At 36.8% G+C, this 26,588-nt stretch overlaps 1 protein-coding gene across 2 annotated transcripts in view; it reads left to right on the plus strand.

Moving 5' to 3' along the window:
* KCNT2 (potassium sodium-activated channel subfamily T member 2) overlaps positions 1 to 26,588 on the plus strand; it is a 439,686-nt gene that overhangs the window by 396,169 nt on the left and 16,929 nt on the right. For both annotated transcript variants that reach the window (XM_005690450.3, XM_013970060.2), the window contains 3 exons: positions 805 to 888; positions 1,937 to 2,065; positions 18,478 to 18,778. In XM_005690450.3, coding sequence (XP_005690507.1) covers positions 805 to 888; positions 1,937 to 2,065; positions 18,478 to 18,778 — 514 coding nt within the window. The remainder of the gene's footprint in view (positions 1 to 804; positions 889 to 1,936; positions 2,066 to 18,477; positions 18,779 to 26,588) is intronic.

A 26,588-nucleotide genomic window follows, 5' to 3' on the forward strand; every position in this document is an offset into this window, starting at 1 on the left:
ATGACATCCTAGAAAATAATAATTTCTCATATTTTTTGAGGACAGCTTAACTGTACATGTGTATTTAGCACACTGACAAGATCGATTTTTATTTCTTTTTTTAATGGAGGCTGAATGACTGGAGAAGAAAATGGCTCCAAACCCACTCCAGTATTCTTGCCCGGAGAATCCCAGCGACAGAGGAGTCTGGCAGGCTAGTCCATGGGGTCGCAAGAGTCAGACACAACCTAGCGTCTAAACTACCACCACCTAAAGTGGGCTTCCCTGGTGGCTCAGACTGCTAAGAATCTGCCTGCTAATGCAGGAGACCCAGGTTTAATTCTTGGGTCGGAAAGACTCCCTAGAGAAGGGAATGGCAATCCACTTCAGTATTCTTGCCTGGAGAATTCCACGGACCGAAGAGCCTGGTGGGCTATATAGTCCATGGGATCACAAAGAATCAGAAACAACTGAGTGACTAACACTCACTTTCAGTGATATGACAGTGCTTCCCTGGTGGCTCAGTGGTAAAGAATCTGCCTGCCAATGCTGAAAACACAGGTTCAATCCCTGGGCCAAGAACATCCCCCTAGAAGGAAGTGGCAACCCACTCCAGTATTTTGCCTGGGAAATCCCATGGGCAGAGGAGCCTGGCTGACTACAGTCCATCAGGTCGCAAAAGAGTCCGGCGTGACTTTACTCACTAAACAACAGCAATGCCATGATAACCGTTAATATAACCTGTAAGATGTGATAACATATTCACACTCCAAGCTATTCTGTTTTTCATACACATGATAAATGCATATTTTATTTCTGTTGCAGTCATTTGTGAAGGACTATATGATTTCTATTACCAGACTTCTGTTGGGATTGGACACTACACCAGGATCGGGGTTTCTTTGCTCTGTAAGTTACTGCTGTCTGACGTGGAAGATGATTCTGGCGGGCAGTTCTTAAATCCATCTATCATGCTCTTTGGCTGACTCCTCTATATCATTTATTTATTCATTTTTCTAACATGTGCTCAAAGCATAGTATCCTGGTTTTTTAATTAATTAAAACATGTTTACAGAAAACATTATTTAAATTAATAATCTTGCAGATAGCCATTCAGAGCAAAATTCACAAATGTTGTTTTGTTTTGTTTTTTTCCCTAGCTGGCATTTGAGATGAACCGTTTCTGACATAGGATGTCATACTGCCAAGGGAAACACTGATCATGTTGTTTAACTTCTGGTTTTTGTTTTTCTTTCTTATCTTTGGCCATGCCCCACAGCTTGAGGGATCTTAGTTCCCTGACTGGGCCTCCTGTAGGGGAAGCATGGAATCCTGACCACTGGACCATCAGGGAATTCTCTCACCTCTCTGTTTTATAAAAGAGCGTGCTATGTCCAAGTGTATTTCATTAAGTGACTTATTAACAGTTGAAATTCGTGGTTAGCAGAGAGGAAGCAGCACTTATGCCTCCTGTCCGGGAGTCCTGTGCTCCTTCTATTGCACTCCTTTCTCAGTAGGGATGCTATAGAACTTTGGAAGGACTATTCCTTTTTGTGCTAGAGTGTCCTTTACACTTCAGGATCTGTAGCATCAGCAGACCCTGTCCACTAAGTCCCAGTAGCATCCTCTAGTTATCGCAACATTCAAACAAGTCCTTCCATACAGGTTTCCAACAATTCCCAGTTAGTTACCAGTGATGTCACCCACTGAGATGGAACTAACGCAATGCCATGCTGCCACAAATTGAGCAGTGGGTTTCTTAAGTTTGAGTTAACCTGACGGATAAGGTTTAAGATGGGCAGTAAATAACTTTAATATATGGTGAATGCTTAAGAAATGGTGCTTTGAGATTTTGAAATATCAATGAAATCTACTTTTAAGGAATGAAAAATAACCATTGAGTTTTTTATTTCTTAAAAAATGTGGTATGTAAATAATCCAATTATATTTATTACAGATGAAGATCACTGAGGATGACCTATGGATTAGGACTTATGCCAGACTTTATCAGAAGTTATGCTCCTCTACTGGAGATGTTCCCATTGGCATCTACAGGACAGAATCTCAAAAGCTTACTACATCTGAGGTTTGGAAATATCCACATATTCCTGTCTTAATGTTTAATGTCATTGAAAACTGTGATTCCTAAACCTAGAAACTTATTTCTGAAATATTGGCCATTAAATTATGTCAGAAATTTCATAAAGTATTTTTGGCAAAAGTGATATTCTAGGGTTTGGACTCTGAATGCTTTTTGTAGGTTTTAAGGGAATAAATTAATTCTAAGTAACCTTTTGACACATAAGAAAAGTTCTCAGGGCAAGCAATCTAGTTTTTAATATAATCTTAAACTCCAGTATATTAGCGTTTGGAAAGAAGGAAACAGAGATAAGTTAGGGAGCATGAAACTCACATTTTTCCAAACTCTAGGTTGAGAACTACTTTGGAGCCAAGGAAAAAACCCCAGGAGCAGTGCCAGACTCTGTCTCAATAATCATAATAGCAAACTAGAGCTTATTAAAAATGGAACAAAATTTACAGTGCCTGCATATGACTGAAAACATATCTATATTTTAATTTGGTCACACTGTGTGATTATAAATTGTGGTTTATATTCTTGAAATATTTATCTTCTTCAGATACCTCAAAGTTATTCAAAATTTCATTTAATCACTTCTTTCTTTGGTCTTATGTGAAACAGAACCTCAACTATGAGACTTAGATTAATTGCATGCATTTTAATAGTCATGTAATCATTACATCAGCTTGTGATTAAAATCAATAAATCTGTGTGTGGAAAAGAAGAACTTTATAGGAAGCATAAAGATAATGGAGTAGATTTTTCTTTTCTTGTTACAATTTATAGTTTGACATTTAAGTAAGTGATATTGAGGCCAGAGGAAAATAGTTCCATTTTTCTGAGATGCTCTTTGCTGGTTTCACTGCAGCTTCAGAGGTGCTAAAAGATGTTTTATTGCCATTTCTGCAGCTGAATCTGAGTTTTTCATTGGCTGTGGTCCCCGTGGTTCACACCACAAAGAGCAGGACCAAACTGGAAAAAATCAGGAATGACTGATGGGAAAAACATTCCAGACAGTTAAATGTGTAAGACAGCTTGGCAGATATGCCTAAAAGTTTAAAAATATTGCATCCAAAAAATATTATTTGATTAACTGTTAAGAGAAAAGGTGCTTTCACACCTGAGCAACTAACCATGTCTTACTCAAGCTTGATAAAGACAAAGAAGATTTCCACATAGCAGAATACTATTCCTGTTTTTATCTTGTAATATGGATTTTGTAAACTTGAAAACAGTTAATCCTTCCATTGGTCAAGTTCATATCCATGTTTGTCATTTTATATTATTAAGAGTCTTTGTTGTATGCTGTTAGCAGTGTAGATAGGGAAAAGATAATTGAATATTTGTACTGTCATCAAGGAGCATTTAACATTACATCTCGGTTCTTCCCGTCACAAATCAGCAAAATATTTATAAATCCTCAAACCTCCAGCTTATATTTAAAGCACATATCCTTGGAAAAAATGAAAGAATTCTAAGCTAAATGAAGATAATATCTGCTGTCTGCCTATACTGAGTTCAGTTCATCTTTTGGAACACATATTTTTGTTTAAATTTTATATACTACCTATTACAGAAAAAAAAAAGAGGCAGTTTAAAGATTACAATAAACTTCGAGTACTTTTACAGTGAAATATATTAGTAAGGGCAAGAAATTAAAGTTACTTTACATCTAAAATGACCTGACTGCTATAGTTGAAAAGGAATTCTACTTTTATTTTTCTGGCAAATAAGGCAAAAATAAAACTGTTGAGTTATATAATAATTGTAGTTTGATACACAAAAAGATGTAAGTTCATCTATAGAAAGATTTGTTTTTCCTGATCATTGTTAAGAGTATATTATATGTTTCTTTATATGAGATTTAATATTTAGAGATAATTAAGAGATAGATAACACGATGAACATTTTCTCGCTTTATAGTTTTACGAAATGCTAAAGTACCAAAAAAGGTGGTACTCAATAAAATCTCACTTTATAAAAGCAGGCTCATTCGTGTCTGACTCTTTGTGACCCATGGACTGTAGCCCACCAGGCTCCTCTGTCCATGGGATCCTCCAGGCCACAATACTGGAGTGGGTAGCCATTCCCTTCTCCAGGATATCTTCCCAACCAAGGGATTGAATCCAGGTCTCCTGCATTGCAGGCTGATTCTTTGCCATTTTAACCACCAGGAAAGCCTCCAAATTACATTAATATAAATATTTTAGTAAGGCTTAAGATAAAAAGTTTTGAAACTTCTCTACCATTTTCTCGTCAGTGTTATTCCATTTTGTTAAGAAGTGTTAAGAATCTGGAGACAAACAGTTCCAACAAGCCTATATTCATATATTTTTAATGTGTTTCTTAATATTTGTAACAATAGTGACAATCCTAAATAGTGGGTTAGACTTGAATTATATTACAACAAAAATTATAATTGAAAATTTCACTTCTGCCTTTTGAAGGATGAAGCTCATGTTATTCCGTAGAACTGAAGAACAAGATAACATGATTTTTATAACCCCTAAATGTTTAGGGCTTATATATTGACTGGGTAGATCAGTTTTTAACCTTTATAACATATTTGAAAACTCAGAATATTTCTATACATTTACTTGAATGTATATGTAGGGGTGAAAAATAATCTTATTATAGTATCTAAAATTTAAAAAAACAGTACAACTATTAATACCAATAATGATTATTGAATATCAATAATGATGTCCGTTTCTTCTCATGAATATAATCCTTTATATCTTATCAATTGTTTTATTTTCTATTAACACCACATTAACTTTTCATCAAATCATAGAACGATGATTTTAGAAAAAACCTAACACCTTTTTGGCAAGTTCTTAAAATATTAGCTTATTCTTTACCTAATTTTATTCAAAAGCGCTATGATAAGTAATCAAACACATAATTAGGTGATAAATGTTATGTGGTATCTGTCGTATATTGTCCTGTTGCTGATTGTTTTGTGAATGTATCGTTTAGTCGTTGTTTAAACTGGAATTTGTGTGTTTCTTTTCCCTCCCTTTGTGTCAGTGTCGAGAAATAACATCACAAGTAAGTATTTTGTTTGTCTCCGTTTCTTCAAATGGTCTAATATAATGAGTCATTGAAAACAATATTAAAGGTTAAACTCAGTAGTTCAGATTTTAAAAGAAAACAAGCTGAAATGGTTTAATATGTTCTCTTCAAGTTAGTGTATCTATATTTCCCTAATATGATTGCAAATTAATATTACCTATTTGTCTTCAAATTATGTTTATGTATTGATCCAATCACACACTTTACTGCATGGAGTCATTACCAGCTAGCACTTACTGGATGTAGATTATCTGTCCTTAAGGGACGTGCCACCTTCTGTGCAGTCAGCTAGGACTGAAAAGGAATGGGGATCTTGACATAAAACATACCTTTAGTTTGCTTCTTAAAGTAGCCTGGACCCCTTAGGAACAGTTATGGGAACAATAGGACCTGAGATGGATTCCTTCTTATGCATTTATATTCCTGAAACCTCGATTTCTCTTTATGGGATTTGCATTTTTTATTTTATTTTCCACTTTCTTCATGTAGATCATGTTAAATAATTGTCATTATGGCCTTAGTACTTAACACAAACCCCCAAACATTAATAGAATTAAAGAAACTATTACAAACATAAGTATTTTCAACTTTAAAAATTTCATTTTAAATCTCAAAGCAGTGGTACAATTCAGCCTACTGTGGAATAATATCACAAGTGTAAAACTTTTGTGTCAAAATTACCAACGAAAAATATGAGTCTTATTTTTGAGCTTGTTGGAGTTCTGTATTATCATAATTCCAGAAATTTTGACAGAATGACTGGTATTTTCTCTACAATTTGAAACCATATAATAAATGCAAATGTTTATTAAATTATTCTGAGCACTCTACATTAGTTATTTAAGGTTTAATAAGCTCTAGCTTTGTTATATTCTTAAATATTCTAATTTTTTTCTACATATTGATTCCTTTGGAATTTACAAGATAGGTACTAAAGAAGCTTCTCTTTGGGCTGTAAGAATGTTTTGGCTGCTTTCTGATTTTCTTCACATGATGGTACATAGACAATGGTAACATTTGTTTATCATGAAGCTGCTCAGCAGTACCAGCGACCATGGCTGCCTGCAGGTGATGCAAATTGAAATTCTAGTTAATGCAGAACATAGTGCTGGCCAAGACAAGGTGTGGGGAGCTTATCTCAGAGTTTTTATGGTTTACTTATTAGAGTATCTTTTGTAATGCTTTGAAAAGTTACTAATGAGTTTAAGCATATATTTCTAAAATTTTTCATTTGTACCAGTATTTGACTTGACCTGATTGACAAATTTTCATTTTATTTATGATGCACTGGCAGACATTATTTCAGGAAGTATTTTAGGAACATGTCACAAGCCAAATTGGTTCACTTTGCCTCTCCTAAAGGCATTTCTCAAGTGTGAATCTAGACCTGGTCCACAGTGGTAGAAACACTAGTTAGTGGTCACACCATGTCCCAAAGAGGAGTTTGCATTTGGCTAAAAACTATATAGCTTCATGTTTGAAAGTGGAGTTAATTTTTTTGAATGTAGATTTTTGGCTCTGTTGTAGTTTTCCATGTCGATTCATATGTTGTGCACTTTTAGTTCAGATGTCAAGCTTTACTATCTCCTCTTTTCTCTAACTTACTATTATAGATCCAGAAAGTCAAAGGTTTGGCTCATTTCTGAATTTTTGTAGCCAATTGGAAGTTGACTTGTAACTTTCTTCCTGTAATTGCTTTCTTTCTCATAATTACTATTCTAGGTCTTAAAGTCCTCCAGTTATTTCCCTATGTAAACTAAGCTTCTTCCCTCTAGTTTGCTGAGTTTTCTAATATAAGCATCTCCTCAAAATCCTTTTATGAAGAAAGAGCTCTAACTGCACTTTAGACATTAAAATATATTTATCCTTGTAATTCTATTTTTTTTCTTCCACAATTCTGTTCTTTCCCTTTTTTGGGCGAGGGGGCTTCTCTCTCTCAACCCTCAAATATGTTCAGATTTCCTCAAACCTCAAGAAACATTCCCCTCTTATTCTATTTTTCTTATTTCATTCTTGCTGTTAAACTATCAGAAGCGTTCAAATATGATGTCCATTCTATTCCTTATCCATGTCTCTCAGTTTTTCCTCACTCTTTGATCAAGCCTGTTCTTACTAAAAATCTCTTTTAGCCAAATCACTGGCATTTTATTTTAGTTGTAATTTGTTTAAACATTATAGAAGCTTTAACTGGGTTCATTGTTTCTTACATGTCAAAATTCTCCTGTCAGTTTTCATTGTATGAATAACTCTTATTTATCCTGGTATATTTGTTTTCCTCCTCTTTGTTCTGTTCAGTTTCTGCCTATAACAACTCATTTTATTAAAAAAAGTTATTTTAAGTCTTTATTGAATTTGCTACGATATTGCTTCCATTTTATGTTTTGTTTTTTTGGCCCCAAGGCATGTGAGATCTTAGCTCCTGGACCAAGAATCAAATCCACATCCCCCGCATTGGAAGAGGAAATCTCAACCTCTGGACCACCTAGGAAGTCCCAGTACCATCTCATTTTAGATGCTGATACTGTGATCTTCCATCTGAAAGTTTGTCTCTAATTTCCTGTCCTGAGATTGGCTCTATAACTCAGGACCTCAAGGAGAGGCAGGGATTTACCTCCTATCCTAGGACGTGCCATTGTCTTTGAATTCCAGGAAGTACACCATGATTTAAGTGTGGCCTAAGCTTCACTGCAGATTGTCCCCCCAAGAGTGTTAATCTTGATCTCTGCCCAATGCTGAACACTTTTTTATTTAATCCACATAGCCAGGTAACATGGCAGATGATTTTACTCCCATTTGTAAATGAGCAGAGGCTGAGACACTTAACTTGATAAAATAAAAACTTAGGAAGCAGCAGGCCTATATTTGAACTTAATCAAATTCTGACACCAGAGCCTCTCTCTCTCTCTCTCTCTCTCTCCTTTTAATCATTAGATTTCACTGAAGGAGCCTCTGCCAATTTCCGGCCACTTCTCTCTTTTCCAACACCTGCTTTGAGATCCCAAAGTGCTTTGTTTGAGGCTCAACATGGGAACTGACACTTGAAACCCAAACCAGGCATTTGTCAAAATTATGTGTATAGACTTTCCTCTTTTTCTGCACGTGACCTTGGAGAACTCATTAAATCTTTAGGTTTCAGTGATTACTCTGAGGTTAATGGAGGGCACATTTGTGTTTTATGAGCTTGGTGTTCTAATTCCTAAACATGAAGAACAAACTGATTATCTGCCAGATCCTCCCCTCCTTATCTCCTAGAATTAGACATTTCCTTAGCCTAGGTGCTTGGAATGAGGCAGCAAACATCCAAGAAAGATTTCTCAGAAAGTGAATGTGAGCTTTTCATACCTATTCTTGGATTTAATAATGACTTATTGGTGGATATGCTGTATCCAAATTCTCTTCCTTCAAGATCTTGCATAATACATACAGATAAATGATTGTTTTCTTTGCATGCTGTATATATAGTGGATTTTTTAAAATTAATTTATTTTTTATTGAAGGATAATTGCTTTACAGAATTTTACTGTTTTCTGTCAAACCTCAACATGAATCAGCCATAGGTATACATATATCCCCTCCTTTTAGAAACTCCCTCCCATCTCCCACCCTATCCCACACCATCTGACCCCTATAGGTTGATAAAGAGCCCCTGTTTAAGTTTCCTGAGCTATAGCAAATTCCCGTTGGCTATCTATTTTACATATGGTAATGTAAGTTTCCATACTAATGTTACTCTTTCCACACATCTCATCCTCCCCTCCCCTCTCCCCACGTCCATAAGTCTGTTTTCTGCGTCTGTTTCTTCATTGTTGCTCTGTAAATAAATTCTTCAGTACCATTTTTTAGATTCTGTATATATATGTTAGAGTATCGTGTTGGTGGGAATGTAAATTGGTAAAGCTGCTATGGAAGATGTTATAGAGATTCCTCAAAAAACTAGGAATAAAACCACCATATGACCCAGCAGTCCCACTTCTAGGCCTATACCCTGAGGAAAGCAAAATTGAAAGAGACACATGTATCCCATTGTTCATTGCAACACTATTTACAATAGCTAGAACATGGAAGCAACCTAGATGTCCATCAACAGATGAATGGATAAAGAAGTTGTGGTATATACACATGATGGGATATTACTCAGCCATAAAAATGAATGCATCTGAGTCAGTTTTAATTAGGTGGATGAACTTAGAACTTATTATATATAGTGGATTTTTGATGTCTGCCATACCAAGTCATTTTCTTGTTGCTGGATTTTAGACTCTTCTGTGTTTTACCCATTATTTACATTCTTTCTGTCTCTGTTCCTAGAAGAAGCAGTTATCCAATTATTTTTCCTGACCAGATAAGCACTGGACTTGGGACCACATAATCTGTGTTTGAAGTTGGCTCCTGCTTTCACTAGCTGTGTGTGAACTTGGGCTGTTCTCCACATGCAGCAGAGTGGAAATTAAGTCAGAAATTAAGTCACTGCATTAATTAGAAAAAACCAGAAATGTGTTGAGTGAATTGTCCATAGTTAATGGCAAGTACTTCTATATGGCATGGCACATGGACTAACATAGCTCTTTTTCCATCATTTTTTACTGCTGCAGTATTTTTTAGTGGAGGACGCTGCTTCAGAAAACGTGTGTGTCAATATACTTAAATTTATAAATAAAATAATAGTAAGTATTCCAGTGATTTGGATAAATGCCTTATAATATTTTCAAATGTAGATATATTCACTAACTTGAAATGTATTTTAATTCATACACATACACACACCATGAGTCTGAGCTAATCTATAATTTTCTTTCACTTTTCTCTTAAAAATTTTACTCTTAAGTACTTTTATTTATTTTATTATTCCTTTTTCTAATATTTCCTAGCTCTACTAATTCTTGTCTTGTTTATTTTCAACCCTAGGAAAGCATTTCTTACTTTCATTACTTACTTTAACTTAAGCATCTCGCTGTAGAGATGGCTAACAAACACTTGAAAAGATGCTCAACATTGCTTATTATTAGAGAAATGCAGATCGAAACTACAATGAGATATCACCTCACAGCAGTCAGAATGGCCATCGTCCAAATCTACAAACAATAAATGCTGGAGAGGGTGTGGAGAAAAGGGAACACTGTTGCACTGTTGGTGGGAATGTAAATTGATACAGCCACTATGGAAGACGGTATGGAGATTCCTTAAAAAACTAGGAATAAAACCACCGTATGACCCAGAAATCCCACTCCTAGGCATAAATCCTGAGGAAACCAAAACTGAAAAAGACACATGTATCCCATTGTTCATTACAGCACTATTTACAATAGCCAGAACATGGAAGCAATGTAGATGTCCATCAACAGATGAATGGATAAAGAAGTTGTTGTACATAGACACAATGGAATATTACTCAGTCATAAAAAGGGATGCATTTCAGTCAATTCTGATGAGGTAGATGAACCTAGAACTTATTATACAGAGTGAAGTGAGTCAGAAAGAGAAAGATAAATGTCATTCTAATGCATATGTACAGAATCTAGAAAAAATGGGACTGAAGAACTTATTTACAGGGCAACAATGGAGAAACAGACATAGAGAATAGAATTATGGACATGGGGAGAGGGGAAGAGAGGGTAAGATGTATGGAGAGAGTAACACAGAGACTTACATTCAGTTCAGTTCAGTCACTCAGTCGTGTCCGACTCTTTGCGACCCCATGAATCGTAGCACGCCAGGCCTCCCTGTTCATCACCATCTCCCAGTGTTCACTCAGATTCACGTCCATTAAGTCCGTGATGCCATCCAGCCATCTCATCCTCAGTCGTCCCCTTCTCCTCCTGCCCCCAATCCCTCCCATAGCCAATGGGAATTTGCTGTATGGCTCAGGAAACTAAACAGGAATTGTATCAATCTAGAGGGGTGGGATGGTGTGGGAGATGGGAAGGAGGTTCAAAAAGGAGGGGATATATGTATACCTTTGGCTGATTCATGTTGAGTGACAGAAAACAACAAAATTCTGTAAAACAATTATCCTTCAAAAAAAAAAAAAAGAATCGTACTGGCACACCTAGGAGCAAGAAGCTATTTAAATGCATCCAGTCTGCCTGATTTAACTGCACAGCCCTGGCTTTCTGCTCACTTAGTGCCTTAAACTGCATGGACATCATTCTTTCACTTTGCCCTGCCACAGGAAACAAATTAAGCCTTTACTCACAGCTTCTTGGTGCATGACTACTGTAGTTTACAAAATCAGAACTGAATATAAAATTATAAGGTTGATCTGAGTCATTCCAGTTTTCATAAGGGGGTGATAATTTCTAAGCTTTAATATACTTAGATCAATAATACTATTTTATACAGATTCTTTACATAAGAATATGAATATCCATTGAGGCTTAACTTAGCTGCAGTGCCCTATGGATACCTCTCCTTGTGACTCTGGGGATCAGCATCTTTGTTGCTGCAGAGGCACGGGCAGCAGCAGAAGCATTTTGTAGGGCCCCAGGGAGCTGTTTTCAGGAGTGTGGATCTCAGCATGACAACTACTCTTCTTCCACACAAGTAACCACATCATCTACCTCTGTGATACCCAGAGTGTCAGCATTTTCCCCTCACACTCTTTGCAATGGAGTTTGATGCCTGCTGTAGACACACCACCAATGGTCATGGGATAAGGATCTTTCCCTGAACTTAGTGGCAGTCATGCCCTTTACTGGAATCTAGATACGCAATTCAATATGAAACACACAGAGAAGTCTGAGACCTGTGACACAGAGCCCCAGCTCCATCCTCTGTCCTTAAATGCCAAAGATCGAAGCTTCTAACTTAAATTGGTGAAACCCAGACAGAAGCATGAGAGAACTGAACAAACACAACTTAAAACTGTGCAGCTCAAAGCAAACACTTGACAGTAGGCAGTGATACAACTCAGCAAGTGTGCTTATCAGCAGGTGATACAACCAGTTATCAAGTCAGAGCCCAAAAACATGAGTCTCCATATGGCCCCCATGGGCTGAATACCCTGCTTGCTGTGCCTGTTGCTACAATTCTGAGTACTTTATGACTCCCCAAGCTGCAACTTTAAGTGCTTACTGAGCCCACATCCATAAATTCTGCTTGATCCAACTTAATCTTCCATTATCCCAAACCTTCACATCCATACGTTCTCTTCAGACTTTGGTCTGTAAATATTTAAAAACTGAAGTAGTTCTTTTGGAGTGTAACTTCCTAAACATGTGATAAAAAGTAAAATGAATAACACATATGCTGCCTGCTGCTGCTGCTAAGTTGCTTCAGTCATGTCTGACTCTGTGCGACCCCATAGACGGCAGCCCACCAGGCTCCCCTGTCCCTGGGATTCTCCAGGCAAGAATACTGGACTGGGTTGCCATTTCCTTCTCCAATGCATGAAAGTGAAAAGTGAAAGTGAAGTCGCTCAGTCATGTCCGACTCTTAGCGACCCCATGGACTGCAGCCCACCAGGCTCCTCCATCCATGGGATTTACCAGGCAAGAGTACTGGAGTGGGGAGCCATTGCCTTCTCTGATATGCTGCCTGGTGTCGGCATATTTATGAATCACTGTATGAGGCTCCTAGAAAAATAACACAACCAGCCAAAATAAAGTCAAAATTATTTCTCAGTTTGTTTTTATGAAAAAAGGAGAGTTATTTAGATTAACAAATTTAAAAGCATTAATTTATAATATTTTAATAATCTATGATTTATTTAAATATCAATGAAGTAGCATTTAGGCTAATAATCAAATTAATTAATTCCTGTCTTAAGGGAAGACGTCTACCATGTAGTTAGTAATTGCATAATAATAGTATTCAAGATCCTAAATGGAGAAGAAAAAAGTAAGATTTTCTGGGCTTAAAGCACTAGGAGAGGCATCAATTCAGTTCAGTCACATAGTCGTAACCAATTGTTTGCAACCCCATGGATCGCAGCATGCCCGGCCTCCCTGTCCATCACCAACTCCCGGAGTTCACTCAAACTCACGCCCATCGAGCAGTGATGCCATCCAGTCATCTCATCCTCTGTTGTCCCCTTCTCCAGCCTTCAATCTTTCCCAGCATCAGGGTTTTTTCCAGGGAGTCAGTTCTTCGCATCAGGTGGCCAAAGTATTGGAGTTTCAGCTCCATCAGTCCTTCCAATGAACATTCAGGACTGATTTCCTTTAGAATGGATTGGTTTGAACTCCTTGCAGTCCCAGGGACACTGAAAAGTCTTATCCAACACCACAGTTCAAAAGCATCAATTCTTCGGTGCTCAGCTTTCTTTATAGTCCAACTTTCACATCCATATATGACTATTGGAAAAACCATAGCCTTGACTAGATGGACCTTTGTTGGCAAAGGAATGTCTCTGCTTTTTAATATGCTGACTATGTTGGTCATAACTTTCCTTCTAAGGAGTAAGTGTCTTTTAATTTCATGGGTGCAATCACCATCTGCAGTGATTTTGGAGCCCCCCAAAATAAAGTCTGTCACTGTTTCCATTGTTTCCCTATCTATTTTTCATGAAGTGATGGGACCGGATGCCATGATCTTCATTTTCTGAATGTTGAGTTTTAAGCCGACTTTTTCACTCTCCTCTTTCACTTTCATCAAGAGACTCTTTAGTTCTTCTTCACTTTCTGCCATAAGGGTGGTGTCATTTGCATATCTGAGATTATTGATATTTCTCCCGGCAATCTTGATTCCAGCTTGTGTTTCTTCCAGCCCAGCGTTTCTCATGATGTACTCTGTATAGAAGTTAAATAAGCAGGGTGACAGTATACAGCCTTGACGTACTCCTTGAAACCAGTGACAGTATACAGCCTTGACGTACTGTTTGAAACCAGTCTGTTGTTCCATGTCCAGTTCTAACTGTTGCTTCCTGACCTTCATATAGGTTTCTCTAGAGGCAGGTCAGGTGGTCTGGTATTCCCATCTCTTTCAGAATTTTCCACAGTTTGTTGTGATCCACACAGTCAAAGGCTTTGGCATAAGTCAATAAAGCAGAAATAGATGTTTTTCTGGAACTCTCTTGCTTTTTCGATGATCCAGTGGATGTTGGCAAGTTGATCTCTAGTTCCTCTGCCTTTTCTAAAACGAGCTTGAACATCTGGAAGTTCACAGTTCACGTATTGCTGAAGCCTGGCTTGGAGAATTTTGAGCATTACTTTACTAGCATGTGAGATGAGTGCAATTGTGTGGTAGTTTGAGCATTTTTTGGCACTGCCTTTCTTTGGGATTGGAATGAAAACTGACCTTTTCCAGTCCTGTGGCCTCTGCTGAGTTTTTCCAAATTTGCTGGCATATTGAGTGCAGCACTTTCACAGCATCATCTTTCAGGATTTGAAATAGCTCAACTGGAATTCCATCACCTGCACCAGCTTTGTTCGTAGTGATGCTTTCTAAGGCCCACTTGACTTCACATTCCAGGATGTCTGGCTTTAGGTGAGTGATCACACCATCATGATTATCTTGGTCATAAAGATCTTTTTTGTACAGTTCTTCTATGTATTCCTGCCACCTCTTCTTAATATCTTCTGCTTCTGTTAAGTCCATACCATTTCTGTCCTTTATCAAGCCCATCTTTGCAGGAAATGTTCCCTTGGTATCTCTAATTTTCTTGAAGAGATCTCTAGTCTTTCCCATTCTGTTCTTTTCCTCTATTTCTTTGCATTGATCACTGAAGAAGGCTTTCTTATCTCTCCTTACTATTCTTGGGAACTCTGCATTCAGATGCTTATATCTTTCCTTTTTTCCTTTGCTTTTCGCTTCTCTTCTTTTCACAGCTATTTGTAAGGCCTCCCCAGACAGCTATTTGCTTTTTTGCATTTCTTTTCCATGGGGATGGTCTTGATCCCTGTCTCCTGTACAGTGTCACGAACCTCCATCCATAGTTCATCAGGCACTCTATCTATCAGATCTAGTCCCTTAAATCTATTTCTCATTTCCACTGTATATATCTTAATACATATAAATTCGGTATACTTTTTATTATATCCTATTGGAAGTAGGAAAGAAAGGTATGTAAATTTCAAGCATAGAAATAACTATCTCTGTGTTGTGAGTTTAGATTTCTTAAACTTAATCCCCAAATCCTTCTGATTTTTTTTTTCTTTAGTTAAACTGAAATATGAAAAGAGACGTTACTTTTATTGAAATAATGATAAAAATGCCTTGTGAGTCCTATGGGTTTTTATGTAAATCATGATATTCTTTCCTTTGGGGGAATTCAAAACAGTGGTGAATAGGGGACCCAGTATTATTTAGCTCATATATGCTTGATATAATTCCTAGTACACATAACTAAGAAAAGCATTCACAAAGATTAAAAGTGTTTTATCCTTTACTTGGAAAAATATGCTAATCTTCAACTTCTTCCCTAAAGTATTTATTAACTTCTGGTTCTGTGACTTGACTTGTCAGTTCCATTATATGAGCATAATATCTTGAGTATTTGATCTGACAAAATTACTGTTTCCACATATTTATGGGAAATAAAACTATTACATGGAGTTGTGACTAAAAAGAGTACTTCAAATAAATTTTAGACTCTGATTCACAAATCTGTACAAGCCAATTATCTAAATATGAGTGAACTAACATTTTCATTTTTGCTATAAAGTACATGTAAACTGAAACTACTGAACCTAGAATGATATTCTTTGCTGATGGTAGATATTACTTGCAGTTTTATATATTTTACTTTCAAAGAGGATTTTCAGTATATTATCAACCAGGTAAGACTAGAGTAAGTTAAGACTTATAAAGGCATCCATTGTTGCAAAACCACGGTATTAGAATTTTTAATACTTCCAACCTAAATTCTGTAGCTAAAAGGAGGTTTCTGTTTTGAATGAAATATTATCTTATTCCAATGGGATTAATGTATACATGCTGCTGCTGCTGCTAAGTCACTTCAGTCGTGTCCGACCCCGTGAGACCCTATAGACGGCAGCCCACCAGGCTCCCCCGTCCCTGGGATTCTCCAGGCAAGAACACTGGAGTGGGTTGCCATTTCCTTCTCCAGTATACATGCTAGTATATGTAAAATAGATAATGATAACCAACAAGGGCCTTCTGTATAGCATAGAGAACTCTACTTGTATCTTATAATAGCTATAAGGGGAAAGACTCTGAAAAATTATATATAAATAATACATGTATAATTTGTTTAACCTTCATAGCTTCATAAGAGACTATTTCTTTTGTAGATGGAATTATACATATATACATATATATATAGCTAATACATATATATATAACTGAATCATTGTACTCTACACCTGAAACTAACACATTGTAAATCAATTATAGTCTTTAACTTAAAAAAAATAATAAATCAGTCTTAAAAAGAGAAAAGTACTAAGTATGCAGCAATGAAGCTTTAACAAATCGTTTTCATACCACTCTCTACAGTACTGTTTTGAAACAAATGTGAACGAATATTTACATTTTTTATTGAATTTAAGTGTGAGACAATTTCGATTTCATAGCTTGCCACTAGGAATTGTGTGTAGGGCATTGACTAAGCCTCCATAATTTATATTCACTTTAAAGGATCTTACTGGATCTGCCTTCTGACCTTACTTAAATTGGTAATTAAAAGTCTATTACTGTGGAAGCCAGCAACACATGCCTGTTGTAGCTCACACTTCCATCCACAGACGGCAAACACAGCGGGTTCGTGAACACGGCTCTATGCACAACAAAATGCAGGCAGTTTCCTTTTGCATGCGCATGCTTTAGAAAATAGGGCTTTCTGGTTTGAATTATGGTTCATTTCCTATGACTTCCTGGTATGAAAAGCAAGAATTTCTGAAGCAAGAAACTTTTGTTTATGTTAATATTACTGAAAGAGTGTGGTAGGGTCCAGCTGCTCACCACCCAGAAGCGAATAAACAGCCCAGATTGGTGGAAAGGAAAGTTTGCTTTATTTCAAATGCCAGCAGCTGGGGAGAGGAGGGTGGTGGACGTCTGTCCAAAGGCCAACTCACCCTCTCCCCCTTACACTGGCAACCAGTGGGGATAGAGCTTCTATACACAGAAGGAGGGGTGACATGCAGAAACAGCACAGTCAGCTCTGATAGTCATCTTCAAATTGATCAGCATCATCCTGATTGTTTTAGATACAGTTAATCTTCAGTTCCAGTGGCCATTTGTTCCCATTTCTCTGAGGCCAGTTCTTGGAATTGTGGCAGCTCATGTCCTGGTTACAGTCTGGTCGTCATGTAGTAATTTTCTACCTGGTGTTTTAGTATATATTAAAGAGCTCAATGATAAGGCTCAGAATATTATGTGCAACCCTTGAAAAAGAACTAAAGGTCCTTGACTATGCTTAATGACTACATTATTATTATTTAGTTTCCTTTGACTGTTTTCCTTTGTTTCTGCATTTCTCACTGCTCTGATTAAACTTATTGACTAAAGTTTCCACAGACACAAGGCAGGCAGAGGTCACGGTGAGGGGGCAAGGACCGTAAGGTCTTGCTCCATTTCAGTAAGTGCCTATAATCAAAGGAAAGCTTCTCACTTTAAAATCAAGTTTAGTAGTAAAAGAGTAGATCAAAATGGACTTTAGGAATTTTTTCATTGTTTTTCCTTCCTATGAAGAGTAGCCTAATGTAAGTTTTCTTTGTGATTCTAGAATATATTTGTGAAATATTAATACTTATAGCGTATTTTCACTTAGAACACTGAAAACAGTTCCCGAAGTGTATCATAATATTTTATCACAATTATTTATGTGGTAAATAACTAATGCATAAATTAAATAAAATATGCTTTTTGTTTTCCTAAGGATCATATGAGCAAATAAAATATTCACATTTTATAAAGTTCATGCCAATGCCCTCTTTAGAAAGAACAATAATTTAAAACCTTAAAAGTATTATTAACTCCAAAAATAAATGAACTTTCATACTTTTTCTAAATTTCATGTGGACTACTATGAGTAAATTGAGGAAAGTCCATTACTTTGACTTCATTTGAATAACTCTATAAAATATCTAGCTCTTTTTGTTTTGGTTTCAAACAACTCTATGCCAGTTGTTTGGTAACTCTGATACATAAAATGTTAAATTCTTTTTATAAAGAAACATATACTGGCGTATGCAAGGATATTTTATCTGTTTCATTGTAAGTTTGACAAACATATTTTCTAACACTTTTAGTAACAAAATTAGTGTCAATAATGATCTAGTAACATAAAATTAGTATCAATAATGATGATCTTGTTCTTTCTGTAAAAACTCTCATGAGATATATAATTATATCAAGATTTAGCAAAAAATATATATATATATGAATAGAACTCTAGGCTTCCTGATTCTTAAGCTATCTAATTACCATATGCACTTCTTTTAAAGTCTCAGATATCCATCAGTGTAGAAGAGTGGGAAGACACCAAAGATGCTAAAGAGCAAGCTCACCACCGAAGTAACCACCGCAACTCGACATCCAGCGACCAGTCGGATCACCCGCTGCTGAGGAGGAAGAGCATGCAATGGGCCCGAAGGCTGAGCAGGAAAGGCCCCAAGCATTCCAGTAGAACCGCGGAGAAAATGACCCAGCAGCGCCTGAACCTCTACAGGAGGTCAGAAAGACAAGAGCTTGCTGAACTTGTGAAAAATAGAATGAAACACTTGGGTCTTTCTACAGTGGGATATGGTATGCTCTTTACAAGTATCGCATGATGTGGGCTTGTGATTTCTTTCCGTTAGTTGGAACAGAGTCGGCTCTAATTTACTAATTTAAGAATCGTCTTTATGTTTCACAGGTCAGTTAGAAGAGACTAGTGACAGGTCTAACCTCCTAGAGGCATTTATGAACATGATATTAAAAAGAGGTTGAAAATTTTAAATATTTGCTCAGGTCTCTAGGCGCCATGTTGAACCCATTACAAGAATTAATTTAATTTTAATTTTCACAAAAACGCTCCCATTTTAGAGATAGGGGAACTAAATAACTTGCTAATTAGCTTGCTAGTAGCCTGACTGAGGCTTCTATCCAGTGCTGTCTGGCTCCAAAGCCTGTTTTACACACACACACACACACACACACACACACACACACACACACACACACACACACAAACTGCATCTCATTTTAGAAGCCTGGAATAAAATAAATGTGTGGCATTCCTAAGTAACTAAATGGATAAGCTACAAATGAATGAAAATGTTTCTATAAAATGTGTTTATAGTAAGTTGTGATCCAGAAACACAGAGTCTTCAAAAGCTTTAATCTGAAGCTCAGGTAGTGCTGGATCTCTTACAGTGCAGGTAAGTCTCAGTGACTATTACGCTCTTACATTGATACACAGTTGTAATATAGATCTGTTGCATATTTGTTTAGTTGCTCAGTCGTGACCGACTCTTTTGCAACTACATGGATTGTAGGCCGCCAGTCTCCTCTGTCCATGGGATTTCCGTGGACAAGAATATTGGAGTGGGTTGCTATTTCCTGTTCCAGGGTATCTTCCCAACCCAGGATCAAACCCACGTCTCCTGCATTGGCAGACGGATTCTTTACCACTGAGCCACCAGGGAAGCCCCAAGCTCTATATTAGACACCTCTAATAACATAAAGATTATGAAAAGAGGATTTGGAATCTCAGGGACCTCTGAACTTCTCCACTTATTCTCAGTTCACAATAATTCATCCATTCAGCAGATTGTATTAGGTTGCCTTCTGAGTTCCAGGCACTGGGAAGAGAACAATGACCTGTTCAGACAAGACCTCTGCATTCATGGAATTTATATTCTAGTGTCAGCCAGTAGATTTGTTGTATTATTTAATTTCTCAAAGCTATTTTATTATTTGTAGAAATGAAATAATAATCATTTTGTCCTGAAGGACATGGGATAATGAATAATAATGTGCTTAGCCCAGAACTGGCAATCAGCTCATCCACCCATCTACTGTATGTCTAAGAACAGCATGTCTATCTGTGTTTTATATATACAAATGTTATGGTGTGTTTTTTTTTTTTGCCCACTTCAGCAAACAAACTGTTTCCATTTTGGGGAGTGATGTTGTCTTCACTGAGAATACATGCTTTGAAACAATTATTGTTTTGCATGTTTGCTTTTTTTTTTTGAGGGAAAGGAAATGTCTTGCTTATCCTTTAACCTTTGTATTGCCAACCAATGTACACATTTTCTGACACAGAAATCCAGTAACTGCATGTTGATTGCATGAGCAACCAGAGTGCTTACAGAAGAGAAAACAGGGTCTCAGATATAAACTATTTCCTTGGGTTACCCAACCCTAGTGTACACTCGAGTCAGTGCTTAAACTTGTGACTTTTGATTCCATATCTTTTTGTGTATCTGCTGGGCCACTTATTTTTCCTACATTACTGTCAGTATTTTGTAGCACTTTACAGATGTGAAATGTTTTTAAGTGCTTTATAATAATGCATGATGATTGATTTAACCATTGGTCTTAATCTACTATGTCCTGAGTAAGTCTGGCGTGATTCAAGAGCATGAGCAGATTTCTTTTGATATATTAGATATGAGATAGAAACGACAGGAAAGGGGAAAGTCACAGGATGACTTTTGAGGGCTCTAGCTTGAGCAAGTAGTTCATAATTGTAACATTCACTGAGCTTAGAAGAAGAATACTTGAGGTGAAGATAATAAATTTAATTTGAGTGCCTGGAAGACTTCACATGGATAATTATCCATAAGAAGCAAGATTTCTGCTGAATGGTGCTCAAGAAAAAGAAATGAGATGTGTTTATAGACTGTGACATCATCAGCTTATAGATTTTAAGTAAGGTGATAGACGGCTTCCCCAGTGGCTCAGTGGTAAAGAATCAGCCTGCAATACAGGAGACGTGGGTTTGATAGCTGGATCAGAAAGATCTCCTGGAAGAAGGCATGACAACCCACTCCAGTTCTTGCCTGGAGAATCCCATGGACAGAGGAGCCTAGAGGGCTACAGTCCATAAGGTCGCAGAGTCAGACACAACTGAAGCAATTTAGCATGTGTGCGCACAAGGTGTAGAAGTTGATGGAATAACCCCAGATGAAAGACTACAGGAGAACTCTAAAAAATATGCGCATTTCTGGAATGATGAGGGAGGAAGTATTTTTTTTTTTTTGGAGTTTAAAAAAAATTTTTTTTTTACATTACTTTATTGGTTTTTTAAAAAAAGAAAAACAAGAGGCTGAAGTGTCTAGAACTGAGTTACCCAAAATATGTAGCATAATACAATATTGGAGAAGGCAGTGGCACCCCACTCCAGTACTCTTGCCTGGAAGATCCCATGGACGGAGGAGCCTGGAGGGTTGCAGTCCATAGCGTCGCTAAAAGTCGGACACGACTGAGCGACTTCACTTTCACTTTTCACTTTCATGCATTGGAGAAGGAAATGGCAACCCACTCCAGTGTTCTTGCCTGGAGATTCCCAGGGATGGTGGGAGCTTGGTGGGCTGCCATCTATGGGTCGCACAGAGACGGACATGACCGAAGCGACTTAGCAGCTGTATGATATTATGCTATTGACTGGTTATGTGATTTATCATTGTATTGATCTTTTATATCTTTTGAAGGCAGGTGAGGCCTTGTGTAGTCAGAGGCTGGTCACTTCCAGTCATGAGAAATTTTGTCTTCTACCCCAATGTGATATAAAATTGTATTTCCTATGTGCTTTATGATATAAAAACTGTTGAAATTTTGGAGTAGAGAAGGAATCATTAATAATGCAGAAAGTACAGTGATATGTCATTGCTGACCTTGGTTATGTGACAGTTAGATAGCATGTGTGAGAGGCAGATCCGAGTAGCTTGATTAATAAATTAAGACTTGAATATAGTGGATTTCATATATTAGGGACCCCAAGGTAATAGAATTTTAATCTTCTGTCTATTGCTCCAAAATCTATTGCTTCCATTGCTAAAGTATCATGGTACAAGATGCAGGTTGAAATGTCAGTCATTTTGTCCACATTCCATCAGGGAGAAAGGAGGATGAGGCCAGAGAAGAAAGGATTATCTCCTCAGTTAAAAAACAATACCAAGTAGCTGCATACACCATTTCCATTATGTTCCACTGGCAAGCTGTATGCTTTGTTTACAATGGCCTAAATCTAATATTACAGAAGACAAGACAAATGGCTATTGAGAGACAATTATCAGTCTCTGCCAGAATGGTTATGCTTTTTATGAAATTTTATTCTGAAGGAGAGGTGGGAAATATGGAAGTAGCTGGATGAGGAAGTGGACAGGGAAGAGGGATTGTTTTGTTTTTTAAGAGGAAAGAGGTATGAGCCTGTTTAAATAATAAGATTAAGCTACCAGCGGAGAAGTTGAAAGAAAACACAATAAAAAGAACACAGTTGGGGCCCTTGCTTAGATACTTGGAAGTGAAGAAAAGATGAGTGTTTTAAAAGGGACAAACTTGTAGGTGTTTGTCAGGAAGTTGAGTAATATTTTACATGATAGTAAGAGGTAAAATCCTTTACTGAGAATGATGGCAAGATTAAAAGGGTGAGTGTTTTAAAAATAAGCCAGAATGTTTGAAGTTTCAGGGGAAATGGTGTCCTTTCTGTGCAAGACTGAACTTCTTGTCTTATTCTTCATTTCTTAAATTTATAATATAGAAGATTTCAGACATGAATAAATGTAGAAAGATATGATAAACCTTGCAGTTGTTTAGCTGCTAAGTCGTGTCCTACTCTTTTGTGACCCCATGGACTGTAGCCCACCAGGCCCCTCTGCCTATGGCATTTTCCAGGTAAGAACACTGGAGTGGGTAGCCATGACCTTCTCCAGGGCTCTTCCCAACCCAGCGATCAAGCTGGTGTCTCCTGCATTGCAGGTGGATTCCTTACCACTGAGCCACCAAGGTAGCCCTAAGGAACCTGCATATACTCATTTTTCAACGTCAGTAATTATCAGGTCAATTATTATCAGATATTGTTCCATGTATGTGCCCGGTAACTTCCTTCACATCTCATATTAATTTCAGATCCATATATTTCAATATATACATCTATCGTTTAAGTGCTAAATTTAAAAAAATATAGCCACATACCATTTTCACACTTAAAAACAATTTTAATATCAAATATTCACTTAGTGTTCAAATTTCCAGTGATCTCACAAATGGCATGATTTTTTTATACTTTTTATCTAAATCAGGATCAATTAAGGTCCATTCATGGAGATGGGTGACAAGTTTGTTAAGTCACTTTTAAGTTTCCCCCATCTCATATTTTTCTAACTCAGTCTATTTCTTGAAGAAACTCACTCTGTGGTTTCCTAGACTCTGAATCTCCAGGCTTAATTGGTCCACTCTATCCCCCGCCTTTTCTTTTTTTAACTATTTTTTGTTACGATTATGAACTCCTAGATATAAATTTATTTTATGTTTTTATATGTGTGTTATTAATTACTCATCATATTCTAAAGTTGACCAGTGGAAGCCTCTTCAGATAGCTTCCTGAGTCTTTTTGTCATGACGTCAACCATATGTCATAGACTTGCCTTGCTCTCTGTAGGACTAAATGCTCCCCACCTAAATTAAGTCATCTCTCCCAGGATCACTCAAAATGCTAATCAAATTTTAGAGATGTTCACTTTGCTGCGTTTTTCACTTTTTCTAAGTTTGTTGGGGAGAGCTAAAAGATTAGGCAGAAGATAGATAGGTAGACAGATAAACAATTTCACCAGTTCATCAAGAAATTACAATTACAATGCAGGCTACTGGGTTTTTATTTAACTTTTTCTATCCTGTAGCTGTACTTTCTGCTATGCCAATATCAATGCTCATCAGCAACAATAGAAATGATGGAATTATAAAATTCATATTGCTTTTTCACAATTTACATAAAACAGTCTCAGAATAATAATACAGTGCTAGTCTTAACACTATAATTGCCAAAGCATGAATTTTTAATGTACTCCTTATAGACTAACCCAAAGGAATGTTTATTAAAATAATTCCAAGTCTTGCAAAAGTTCTTCTTGCTATAGTTATACCACCAGTTGGATATCAAGTTAAACTTATTTCTGTTTTCAAGGTTTAAGAATTTATTTTCCTAAAATTTGACTTTGTTTTTTTTTTGTTTTTTTTTGTATTTTAGTGATGCAAACTTTGTGCACAATTCAAAGCCAAATATTTCATACAAGTTATACTCAAAAAAATTTAACATCACTCCTCATCACTTCTACACAATCTCCTTCTTTCCTCATGAGTAACTTTTTTTTTAACTTTATGGTATATTCTTCCATGTATAAATATAAACTTTAAAATGTAGTTGGAAGCATGATATGTTCCTCTTTCTTTTTCCCATGTTGCTCCTTCCACTTAATGGTATATCCTGGAGATCACTGATTTAGTAGAATATAGAAATAGTTTTTATTTCTTTTTGCAGCTGTCTAGTGCTTCATTGTATAGAGGTATAATAGTCTATTAAACAAGTCCTTCATGCCTTTTCTGATTACAAAGAGTCTTGCAATAAATAGGCATATGCATACATCTTTTTGTATTTTTTCCCAGTGTACCTTTGGGATGGATATCTAAAAGCGAGATTATTGGATTAGAGATTAAATATATATAATTTTGCTATTAGAAATTTTTTCATCCTTAAATGTGTATGATTTTGTATTTATACTAGCAAAGTATGTAAGACTATTTTCCCAAAATCTTGCCAACAGAAAGTCGTTAGACTTTTATGTGTTTTGCGATTCTAATAGATTATTCAAGTGGTATCTCAGTGTGCCTTCTTATTATAATAAGGTATAGCATCTTTTCATGTGATTAAGAGTCTTTTTCAGTGAATTGTTTTCATTTCTAGCCAATTTTATAGATTTATTTCTGTTTTTAATAATTTAGAGGGGGCTTTCCAGGTGGTACAGTGGTTAAAGAATCGACCTGCCAATGCAGGAGACACAAGAGATGCAGGTTCCATAGCTGGATCAGGGAGATCCCCTGGAATAGGAGATAAGCAACCCACTCGTTTCTTGCCTGGGAAATCCCATGGACAGAGTAACCTGGTGGGCCACAATCCATAGTGTCACGAAGTGTAGGACACAATTGAGCAACTGAGCACTCACACACACACACACAGACACACACACACACACACACACACATTGGGTAAATTAGAACTGTGGCTAATAATTGCAGATATTTCTTTCTCAGGCTAGTTTTTTGCTATACTTCTGTTATTTAATATTTTAATCTAAGTTTCAAATTGTTCCCATTATTATTGGTCTATTTTGAGTAGATCAAAAGAAACTTTCTCTCTTCTAATTTAGAGGGGAATTCTCTTATGTTTTTCATTACTTATTTGGTTTCACCTTTTGCATTCAAGCATAGGATCTATTTGGAACTCATCCTGGTATATTTGGTAGGCAAGGGAACACACTTGTGTATTTTCTAAGATAATTTTCCACGTTGAGTTATATAATGTGCTGTGCTGTGCTTAGTCGCTCAGTTGTGTCCCATTCTTTGTGACTTCATGGTTGTAGCCCACCAAGCTCCTCTGTCCATGGAGATTCTCCAGGCAAGAATACTGGAGTGGGTTGCCCTGTCCTCCTCCAGGGGATCTTCCTGACTCAGGGATCGAACTCAGGTCTCCCACATTAGGGAAGCCCTTAGTTATGTGATACCATTTACTAAAATGCACACCCCACTCCACTGATTTTTAGATCCTGCTTTTAGCAGACCTCAAATTCATACATGTTATTGTGTCTATTTCTAGACTTTCTATTATGTGACAGTGGTCTGTCTGCCTGTTCTGACAAAAATCACCCACTGTTTTAATTGCAGTCTTTATAGTGTATTTTCATATTGGGTAGGGCTAGGGACATTTCACTCTTCTTTGTCAGTATTTGCCTAACTATATTTAGATATTTCTTCTTCTGAATTAATTTTATAATTACCTTGTTTGTTTCCGATGAAAAGAAAGGATTATTTCCTTCTGCTTTTAGTCCTCCTCCTTCCTAGTTCTTTCAGATCCAAATCCTGTCATCTAACTCCCCTCCCCTAATCTGTCATATTTCCCCCTTTCTATTCTCTTAGTTCCTCTTCTAAGGAAACCATGCCTCCTTCCCTTAATCCTAAAACAAACACATGTGCACACACATGTGCACACACATTCCTTACTCCTCAATCTGTCTCTTGTGTTTTCTTTTATCTACTAATTACATCCCATGTCTTTGCATCATCAGCTCATGTTTACCCTCAGTTCACTTCTTCTCTGCCCCTTCGCTGAGACACTATCAGCTAGAAAGGATTCTTACTTTCCTTCGTCCTGTCTTCAGCAGTATCCTTTCCCAGATCTTCTTTCTCTTTCTGAAAAATTACCAAACTTGCAGAACAATGCTGCTTTATAAATGATACATTAGAAATGTTATTTGTATCCTGTTTAAAGAAAAAAATTATATCTCAAATAATAGGAAATAATAAAGAAACACTGAAAAATGCTTAAAATCTAAAAGGTCACTAAATTGTTAACTTT

This window comes from Capra hircus, chromosome 16, assembly GCF_001704415.2.
Source record: "Capra hircus breed San Clemente chromosome 16, ASM170441v1, whole genome shotgun sequence".
Lineage (NCBI taxonomy): Eukaryota > Metazoa > Chordata > Mammalia > Artiodactyla > Bovidae > Capra > Capra hircus.